The sequence below is a fragment of the Vigna unguiculata genome, chromosome 3, assembly GCF_004118075.2.
Source record: "Vigna unguiculata cultivar IT97K-499-35 chromosome 3, ASM411807v1, whole genome shotgun sequence".
Lineage (NCBI taxonomy): Eukaryota > Viridiplantae > Streptophyta > Magnoliopsida > Fabales > Fabaceae > Vigna > Vigna unguiculata.
Genome location: NC_040281.1, coordinates 60719003 through 60730296, shown reverse-complemented (window position 1 = coordinate 60730296; position 11294 = coordinate 60719003). Strand labels below are relative to the sequence as shown.

At 24.5% G+C, this 11294-nt stretch overlaps 1 protein-coding gene across 1 annotated transcript; it reads left to right on the top strand.

Moving 5' to 3' along the window:
• The first annotated feature begins 243 nt into the window (after positions 1-243).
• Positions 244-1160, top strand: LOC114179208. The gene has a single exon (XM_028065458.1). The coding sequence runs from the start codon at positions 421-423 to the stop codon at positions 943-945; it is 525 nt and encodes a 174-aa protein (XP_027921259.1). The 5' UTR covers positions 244-420; the 3' UTR covers positions 946-1160.
• Positions 1161-11294: the final 10134 nt, after the last annotated feature.

Below are 11294 nucleotides of genomic sequence, written 5' to 3'. Positions count from 1 at the left end.
TAAATCAAATTTTATTTAATATCACACTTTATAAAATTCAATATCTATGCTGGTCAGCAAAACCCTGTCTCCGATAAGAAGAAAAAAAGAGTAAATGTTATGTTATTATACCTCGAAATGTTCGCCCAGTAAACATACCATGAAATATTTCACTACACACACGTCACTGTGACAGTCGACGGTGTCGTTATTTGATTGCTATTATTTTGATAATTTTGAGATGTGTGATGGGATGTACTGTACCATAATTGAAGAAGCATCTTAGGTGTCGATTCGGAGCATCTTATGTAAGATCCCATTCTCCAACCATTTATCTCATATAATAATAATCAATCTTCACCACATTTCTCTTTCGTCTTCACTTCAACCTTCCCTCTCACTCTCTCACACCTTTTTACACACACAATAAGAGGCACCACCATGAGCAAGGTTGTTTCTCCTCTTGAGGCTCAAGCCTTCAACTACCTCACATTCGGTTTCATCACTCTCCTCAACAATTTTTGGACCTGGCTCGCCGTTACCTTCTGGAGGAACCCACCACCCAAGTCCGAATTCCTCCCACCGCCGGATCACCCCATTCTGGATGAGTCCGACCCGCTTGCTGCCACGGCGCCAGCGTGTGTTCCCAGCCCGACCGTGGTTGGTAATGGGCCTGACGTCGACGTTGACGGAGTGAGGAAGGGGAAGTTTAGGTTGTACTACGAGAGTGAGAGAGAATGCGAGGGCGAGGAGACGGTGACGGAGGAGTGGGTGGAGATTGACGGAGGAGGAGAATGGTGGGAGAGCTGGGAAAGATTGTTAAGGATGAGAATGGGAGAAAACGAGAAAGGGTGGTACACGTGTCAAGATTTAGCGGCGCTTAACGGCGGCGTTGTGCGGTTTTGGGATGGTGGGTTCAGTTTTGGTAGCAGAAAACACAGCACACACTGTGTTCTTATCTGGTAATAACATCAGCATAGAATATTAGATATTAGTGTAGATGGTGCTGCTGAATTATTATTATTATTATATAATTCAGAATATGTATATATGATAGGAGTGTAGTGGTTTGGAAAATTATGGGTATGAAATAGTGTATGGTTATTTGAAACACAAATGTTAAAAACCAGTTTACTTCGTGTTATGTTTTTTTAAGAAGTTACAGCCAAAGGACTTGTTTATTTCTGATGTATATATAAAGTAGTGACGAATTAGTTTTAAGCAAACAAAGTTTTTTAAGTTACTTCCTAGAATGGATAAAGAAGTATAAGTTGTTTTTTAAACAGTATAAGCTAAGGTTAAATTAGTTTTTACGAAAAAGAATTTAGTATTGAATTGATCTTTAAACACTGCGATTTAATAATAAAATGATTTCAGAAAATTTATTACAAATGTTGACATACATTAAAGAATTGAATAAGTATTTTATTGTCTTAAAATATCAAATTGACGCCAATATATACCAGAATGACCTTTTATTCAAAAAGAATAACAAAATTTAAAAAATATTTTAACGGTTAAGTATTTTGTAACATATAAGTACGTAAGAAATAAAATAAAGGTAAAAATGACGAAAATGATGTAATTTGATCGATTTTATAAAACTCAAAAAGAGATAAATAAAGGTATACATTCCTCTTCTCCATCCATCAAGCACACAAATCAAATTAATTTTCTATACAAATTAAAAAGAGTAAAGTTCTCTACTTAATCATTCTAGATGTTATACATAAAATAAACCCACTATTAATTTTCATCCAGAGGAAATATCAATGTTGGTTAACATGTACATTTACGTATTTTTTGTTTTCATTTTATATGTTGGAAGTCCACATAATAAATCAGACATAAGACAATTTCATTATATATATATATATATATATATATATATATATATATATATATAAAAGTGGGGTGTAAACCTTATCTTATAAGTGGATTGTAAGGTTGTAAGGTTGGATTAGACTTAAATCTCATTTCTAACCTGGTATCAGAAATAAGTTAGAGTCTATTCTAAAGAACTTCATTTGACAAACATTCAGTTTCATCCACTACCACTAAACAGACTACCTAAAAGTTGAGTTAGACTTAAACTTCACTTCTAATTTTTAATACTATCTTAATTATATTTGTTTATTCATCTAAAAATAGCACAGCCAAAAAAAAGTTTAAATTCTCATTCACTAAAAAATAATGGGTTTCATTAATGAGTGTGAGAAGTATACGAAAGATTGAAGTGGTAACTAGGTCAAGTTGTTGTGGTTGGTAATAGGATTCCACCGCAAATTGAGTAATATTCTCAATCATTTTGAGAATATACCAACACATACAATAATTGCACTTAAGCTATTCATTCAGAAGTTTTGTTATCTTACTTATTTACATAATGATAAAATCAGTTCAGAACCCTGAAATAGGCTTCACTTACACTTTAATTCTGATTTATTCAGATGATATAATTTTGCAAAAAATCACTTATAGGATTTTTGTAAAAATAGATAAAATTAAATCACAAATCAATTTTATTTAAAGAAATTATATTTTAGAGTATGCTAATCTTTTAAATGATTTATTTCGAAAATACAACTTCAGCAAATATTTATAAACACGAGAAAGCAGATACAATATATATATATATATATATATATATATATATATATATATATATATATATATATATAGGCAAACTAATCACTAAAACAAATTGAATAATAATTTATGCAAAACCGCTAATTGAAATCTTCCACTTGATTTACTTAAAATTTAATTTGTCCATAGACTAATTTTAATTTTATTTAATTTTTCTCTCATTAATTTTTATGAAAAAACTTTTCTAAACATGGTCCAAACACGTATATCACACTTTAAGAATATTTATTAATTTAATTACCAAATACTATTATATCATTTTTAGTATGAAAATATATAAATAATATATCTATTATTACAAGAAAATTCTTAAATATTAACTAATTTTAATGATAAGAAATATGTTTAGAAATTAATTTTTTAATTAAAGACAATTTTTTCGATAGTCAAAACTTTAATAATTAATATTATTGACAAATTTATATATTAATTCATAATACAAATTATTTTTGTTACAAATTTAAAGATTAATTATAATTTTTTGTAACTATTTTAATTATCGATAATTTTTAATTTATAAATTAATAACTAAATTTGTAACTATAGAATCAATTATTTGTATCATTATTATTTTTTTTAAATGTATAAGCAAATCAGGTGATAAGAGTCATGTATATTTACATTTTAAAATAAAATAGAGCAATGAACTATTATTTTTTTAAATATAAAACTTTATTAATAGTCTTTAGAAACTACTTGTTGAACTATATAAATAAAGTAACATAATATTATATATATATATATATATATATATATATATATATATAAGCATTAATTAATCACAAGCTCATGTCATTTTTAATTGTAGTTAAAATTTAAATTTCGTATTTTTACTGTCTTATTACTTTAGAACGATAAGATCGATAAAACCAATTTTAAACTGGTGCAAAGAAAAATCATCTAAAATTATAATTCACTTTTATTATCAATCCTCAACAATTTATTGACTTTTAAAGTGACGTGATCACAAAAGAAAATCATTAATTTTTAGAAGAATTTAACTATATATATAGAGCTTTTAATAAAATAGTATATATACGTTGTACCTATAATAATAGTTATATAGTTAATATTATTTTAGTTAGTGAGTTTGTGAGGTAATGGTTATGTGGGAGCGATCTCTGTCACACAGACCATGAAACAAAATTATTAAGCAGAAAGAGGTTGGAGAATGTTGGAGGAGGCATAGCTCCAAATACACACATAACAATAACCATTTAACGACAAATTCCACCGATTCTGTACTTTTAATTATATGTGTCTTTTCCATATTGTTTTATGTTACATGAAATTTAAGATAACATATATTTTGTTTTAAAACACTGATGTCACCAGCCACCTCAAATCACACATCCTTCTTCATCTTTTGTTTTATACATCCCATTCATTTCTTCCGACCAATCTTTTAGTCAATATATAAACTTAAATAAAATTAACTTCTTTATAAGTTGTAACTAATTTATATATAATGTTAGAAAATTTTATTATTTTTATTTTTATTTTTATAGAAACTCGTTTGTCCAACCACACATGTTAACTCCCACACCACAGCCACTAATTCATCTGGCAGTGGAAGGGAATTGTCATTTGGCCCACAAGGCATGTTTAATATTTTTAAGACAATCACTTTTAAATAAAAACAAAAATCAAAGTAAAGTTAAGTAACAAAGGTTTTTTTACTCTTAACGAAATTGTTTCATTTTATCAACTGTATACGATTCTTTTTTTGGATCATTTTTTTAAAAGTAGTTTCACGAAAGCACAATAAAATTAAACTAATTTAACTTTCTATAAGTTTAGATTATTTATCACGTCACTTAATTTATAAAATAAATTTCATATAAATTTTTTTTCTTATTTTTAATATATATATATATATATATATATATATATATAACTTAGTTTTAGTTACAAAAATAATTATTTTCTGAAATGAAATGATAGATAATTGACCACCAATTTTTTTTTCTTGTTATATATCCAATCAATGTTGTGACATAGGTATAGTTGTAGTACGAATGGTAGGCCCAACTCACTCTTGCTCTTAGGCCCAAAATGATAGGTAGTATTTTATTAAAAACAAACACCTTTTTTATCTTAAATGACACTTCTCTTTACTTTCATTGAATTTGAGATTTAAACAAACAGACCCTAGTTTCCTATTATTTTCACTGTATTGTAAATTATCTTTCCCGCAATCAGCAACCATGTCAATAAATGTTTGAATAATAAAATGCGATTTTGTTTTCTTCTATTATTGATGTAGATAGTAATCACTAAAATAATTATAAATTTGGGTGATGTGGCAAATTCTCTGAAACAAGATGACTATTAAAACAAAATATATTCTTTAAGAAAATTATCACACAGAGGTTGTGTTTACATATATAAAAAAAGTGTCAATTTTGTAAATAATGTTATATTGTGTGGACTTCAACTACATAATCACAATCTAAAAAAAATACTCTTAATTTGATGAAGTACCATTCTTACTATAAATGCAAGCAACTTGATGTTTCATTTGTTTTTGTATCAATTGCTACAATCATCCTATTAAATTTAAGAGATAATTTAAATTTAAGTCAATGATCTGAAAAACATGAATTATAATTTACTAACATCTTTAAATGATCTGAAATTTTCAACACTTATTTTTTATCTCTAATCGAAACTAGATGAATATGATTATAGTTCAATAATAATCCAATATATGATACCATAATATATCTTGTAAACTTTATTACTACATATATTATTTTACAATGTTTACTATTAGACACTAGGCAAACATAAACTAACTTATAAAATAAAACTTATATATATATATATATATATAATTATTGTAAGAAAAATAATTTTTACTTTCTAAATTTTTTATTTTAAGTTTGACCTTTTAAAATAAATTTTAAATAATAAAAATTTAATCAATCATACTTTAATTGGACTAGTAGATTGTTCAACTATGAGTAGCTCTTTTGAAAAGTTGTAAATTATTTTATTGTAACAAATACATGTTTGAAAGAGGTAAACTACTACATAATTGAGTTGGTAGTTATCTTAGAGTTCACCAAATGTTATTTGGTCTTGATGGAAGAGTTGACCAAAATAGGTACCTTATTCCTTGAAGATTGATGTGGAATACATAAGTCTAAAAGTTAAATTTTAGATCTTATAATATTTGATAAGAATGATAATATCTTCCAAAATAAAATTACATTAGATATTATTATAAAATTTGATATAGGAGCTACGTTCATAATTTAATATTTTAAAATTATTAATTATTTTTTATCACAGACAAATATAAATAAAATAAAATATAAATATAAATATAAATATAAATATAAATATAAAGCACGAGAAAACATACCAAACTTATGATAAATATATAAAAATTATTTCTCATGAAAGATAAATAAATTAAACTATTATATATTATACTCTATAAACCAGAACCTAAATTAACAACTTATTAGCACAATAATTTCATTAGAAAAATATTTTCAAATTGAAATTAGAACCACTGCAAAAAATACTACAAAGGATTTGAAAATTTTGGATGTTGTTTAATCTTACAATTTTGTATAAAAGGTAAATATAATTCCTTTACAAAATTTATATATATATATATATATATATATATATATATATATATATAACTCTTTCAACAATATTCTGTGGACTTCAACTATATATATTATATTCACAAAATTTTGCAAGAGTCACTTCTACTTCATCTAAGAGTTATCATAAATGGTAATTAAAAAAATACTCTAAAATTAACCAAGTACCATTATGATAAGAAATGCACGCAGTTTGATGATGCAATTTGTATGAAGTATACCCCCACAATGGACTTGCTTCATTTATCCTCATCTCAATTGTTGCATTTATCCTATAAATTTATCAAAATATCATTTAGATTTAATTCAATTTGTATTGTATGATGTGTACATTTATTTGTAATATGATTTGATTATATTTTTTATCGATTTAAATTTTGTCTAATACATTTATCCGAAAAACAATCTTTAATATGAAAGTAGATAATATTATTAGTTCAATAGTGATCTAATGACGTATGTTTCCATAATAAATACTAAACTTTGATAGACATGTTCTAATATATTCTTACAAAGTTAATTAGACACTAATTAGTCAACCACATAAACTAACTATAAAATGAAATTTATATATTATATATACTATGATTTAATTGAATTCTATATAACTTAATATATCTAACAAAATAGTTAATTTGTATTGCACTTTTATTGGAATCCTTACTACCAAGGTATATAGTATATGCATAAAACAAAATATTTAATTTAAATTGTATTTAACTATAAAAGTAGAATTTTTACCATATATGACAAACAAATTATGGTAGTCCTTGTCCAAGGAGATTTTTTTGTAATTTCGTTCATTTTTTTAATTCACTTTATAAATTAAAAGAAAAACTTTTGATGAATTTTGAAAATATTTTTTAAAAATTATTTATGTTAATATTTTATTTATAAACAAATTATTTTCGTCAAATAAGTTTAATTACTGACAAAAGGTAATTTTGAAACTTATTTATTTAAAGTTTGACCTTTAAAGAATTTTTTAAATGATAAAAAACTTATCAACCATTAATTGGACTATAGTGGTAGATGGTTGAACTATATATATAAACACCCATTTGAAGGTTGTAAATTGTTCGATCATAAATACATTATTTGAAAGACCATAAACTATTAAGTTAATAGTTGATGCATGACTTGACCAAACTAAGTAAGTTACTCCTCCAAAGTTGATGAAAGCAATTACTTCTCACTTAGTATATTATTATAAAAGTACACACTTGTCACAAAAATAAACTTGATAAATTGTATCCTTGTGTGAATGGAATCCTTAATCCTAATTTTTACATATTGATTAAGAATATATTAATAAATCTATTGTTATGGCTTACTATTAGGGGTGTGATTGACTTGTTTTGTATTTAGTTTATTAAAAATACATAATTAATTAACATGTAATTTTTTTAATTATACAATTCGAAATGTAATTACTTTTTTTTTCTTTTTACTATGCAATTAATAAATAAAAATGTTTAGTATAAGAGGAAATTATGATTAAAATGTCAAATTTATTTACATTTTTCCTATCTAATTGATAGGTCGTTGTATCATGGACATCATGAACGTTTACTATGTTTACTATTAAAATATAACTTAAATCGTTATATTTGGAACACTCTTAATATTAATCTCAATCATTTAAAAAGAAAAAAAATAATTTGTCTCCATTTGAAATACTAGACACCAACAAAACCTGAATATAACTTAAAAAACATAATAGAAGTTAGTGTGGCTAACCATGAATACACATTGAATGTTCTAACGTTGATATTATCAAGTAAAAATTGTAATACAACATAAATAAACTGATGCTTCTATTACAAAACCAATAAATATCAAATAAAACTCAATAAAATATTATGATTTTTGTTTATTTTTCTCGCATAAATATGCGTTAAAATCAACTTATAAATGTATAAACTAACCAAGCCTTATAAACTATAAGCTAAATGTACAAAAACTAAAACTTATAAATATTTTGGATAGGGTATTGGGAAACTCCCGTTAATTTCAACAACTACAATGTTAACGTAATAAGTTATTGTCTGAAAAATTATGATTCAATAGTAAGGATATACATTAGCTATGTTAATTTATTCTTCTTTCAAAGACATGGAATATTTAAATGATTTGAGTTTACATTTATTAATTTAATTATTCAAAATAATATTAAAATCAACATTAAGCACTCTTTTCTCGATGAACTCTCTTGACTTGAAGTAAACACGTGGAAGAAAGTGTGTTTTTGAGAATATATAACAAATCTTCCGATATTTAAGGAATTTAAGAAAATAATTAACATAATATTAATCTCAATAATTTTTTTAAAATGTACTAATCTCTGTTGACCATCTACCACTTGGCATCAGGACTGTCTTTTAGCTGGCACACTGCATTTATTTCGTGAGACTCAAAAATCGTTGACCTTCTTTAGTTTTTGTTGAAAAAAAAAAACAACGAAAGCAACAAAAGCCAACTTTTTACACAAATCAAATACTAACAAATTCATATAAATATCGAATAAACAAAAAAATGAATAAGTTTAATAATTTTAAAATATCAAAAGTTTATTTGGTTTTTAATTTGTACTGAAAAAAAATGAATATATAATAAGAACATTAAAAATGATTTTCAGTAGAGTTCATAAAAAAAAATACGGGCATCGATTTAAAACTATATTCAAATATATAGCATCCACGTGACACTCTTTTTAAGTTTTGTTTTTATATCCCACAATTTTTTATAATTAAATGTTAGTTGCACTTATGCTTCCTGTTAAAAAAACCATGCAAGTTGAAGGGTGTCTCAACAGTTCATTTTCTTAAATAATTTGTTTTCATATCCCTATTATTCAGTTGATTACTCACGTGTTATGTTTTATTTTTATCTTACTTTGACACTAATTAAACATTACTATCTAACTGTCATCTTAGGTCAACTTTAATATGAATTTACGTAAATAAAAGGAAATTTATCACTTACGTAGAACCTAGATATTGATCGGTTGCATATAATCGAGAAGTTATTTTTTTTCTTTTTCAAGAGAAGGAATTTGTTTGGTAAAGTGTCGATCAAGTTCTTCACTAGAATCTTTATAAAACAAAGTAATAAATAGGAAAAAAATTTCTATCCAACATATATATGTTATAGCAATGGAATCCTGATTTAATTTGATATGATTTTAACTCGTATGTGGCGACAGGTTTGTGAAAAAATATCACTAATCAATACATTAGAGGGTAAAACTATTTTATTTCAAGTTTAGAATTTTTCCTGAGTTTTTTTTTTTTATCATCCGTTGAGTATTAAAAATATATTGATGTTAATAAATTAATTTTTTTAATATATTTTAAAATAATAAAATTAGTATCATCGGTTTATTTTGAAGAATCAATACAAAAATTCAGCGTAGAAACACCTATCCACGTCATTTCTACATTATTATAACTTATTACCATCATTATAATTATTTATATCTTAATTACTTGATACAGAACAAAAACATAATTAATATACATAATATAATATACGAAAAGAATGTGCTAACAATAATCATTTATATTTTAGAATCCAGTAAGCCATTAAATTAATTAAACCATCAATTCAAGACTTACTAATTGAATGGTGGTTGAATCGATATTAATTAAATAATATAAAATATTACATAGTGTATAAAGTTTAAAAAAAGTTTTTAATTTTTAAAATACGCATAAAATTCAAATATATCATAATATCCAAGTTTAAGGTTTAACATTTTTTTAAAACAAGTTTTTTTTTTTAAATATAATAAATACTTTATATTTTTTATTCTAAAAAAGAAAAAAAAATAACATTTAAAAATGTATTTTTAAATCATTACTTTTTGTTTTATCAAATTGTAAGAGGTACTTTTTTTATGTAACCTTCATGTTAACGATAAACCGGCACCGACCTACGTTAACAACTTGACGGCATATGTCTCCATAGTTCAAATAAATAAAAAAATGAAGACTGGTATACGTTTTCTTTACAATAAAATAAAACATTGAAAACTATGTTGTTTCCTCTGTGTCTATAGTATATACTTTTAAAATCTCTATTCATAAAAAGAAAAGAGACAAAGATAATTACATTTTGCAATAAAAAATCATTTTATTATCAGAAAGATAAATTATATACAGACAATTAAGCAATAAATATGTTTTATTTGTTATCTGTTTCTTTTAGGTGTTTTATGGCGGAAACACTTATTGAAAGTGATTTTGTTCGCACTTTTGGATTGTCCTCTATCAGTATAATTAATTTTCTAATATGTAAGTATTGTGTGCCTATGTTGTTAATGATGTGATATAATTTATTAATAAGTGATTTCGTTAATGAAAATTGTTGATATATCAATACATCAAATGTTAATTCAATAAATCAAACTATAGCTGTGAATATTTTTTGTTTATGCTAACAATTTACATTTTGTTAAAGGAAAATGATTCGGAATAATTGTAAATTAGTTTTGTTTCGGTTAACAAAATGACATTTTTTGTGATGTAATTTAATTTTAAATAAAAAGAATGATTTATGAATATTTTGATTTTGTTTACTTTTATTATATTTTGTTATCACGTCACATAATTTATAAATCTATTAATGCAACTTTGACGAATTATTACTCTTTTAAATAATATGCCAAACTAATTACGGCTTAGATATAAATATAGAAAATTAATGAATACTTTATGTATAGCCATTATTAAAATATATAGTATAAAAATATTAAACATTAAGGTAATGTCGTGTTCGTGTATTACTTTTCGTGAAGAAAGCATCTCATTGTAATTAACAACGATTAAAGTTTGTGTCCTAAAACATACATTTTCGTACACAATAAGATTGTTTTCTATGGTTAGTTTTATAATAATAAATTACAAGGCTCGTTTTTTCAGCAAAGAAAAAGTAATTTATATGTTAGTCTCTCTACATCTTTTTAATTAATTTCAACCTGTATTGAGATTATTGTCTTTCATATAGAAATACAATGAGTTTGTTTTAGCAAAAATAGTTATT

Bases quoted from the DNA above. Each gene is read 5' to 3' on its own strand.
- LOC114179208 (XM_028065458.1), top strand. From the start codon at position 421: ATGAGCAAGGTTGTTTCTCCTCTTGAGGCTCAAGCCTTCAACTACCTC.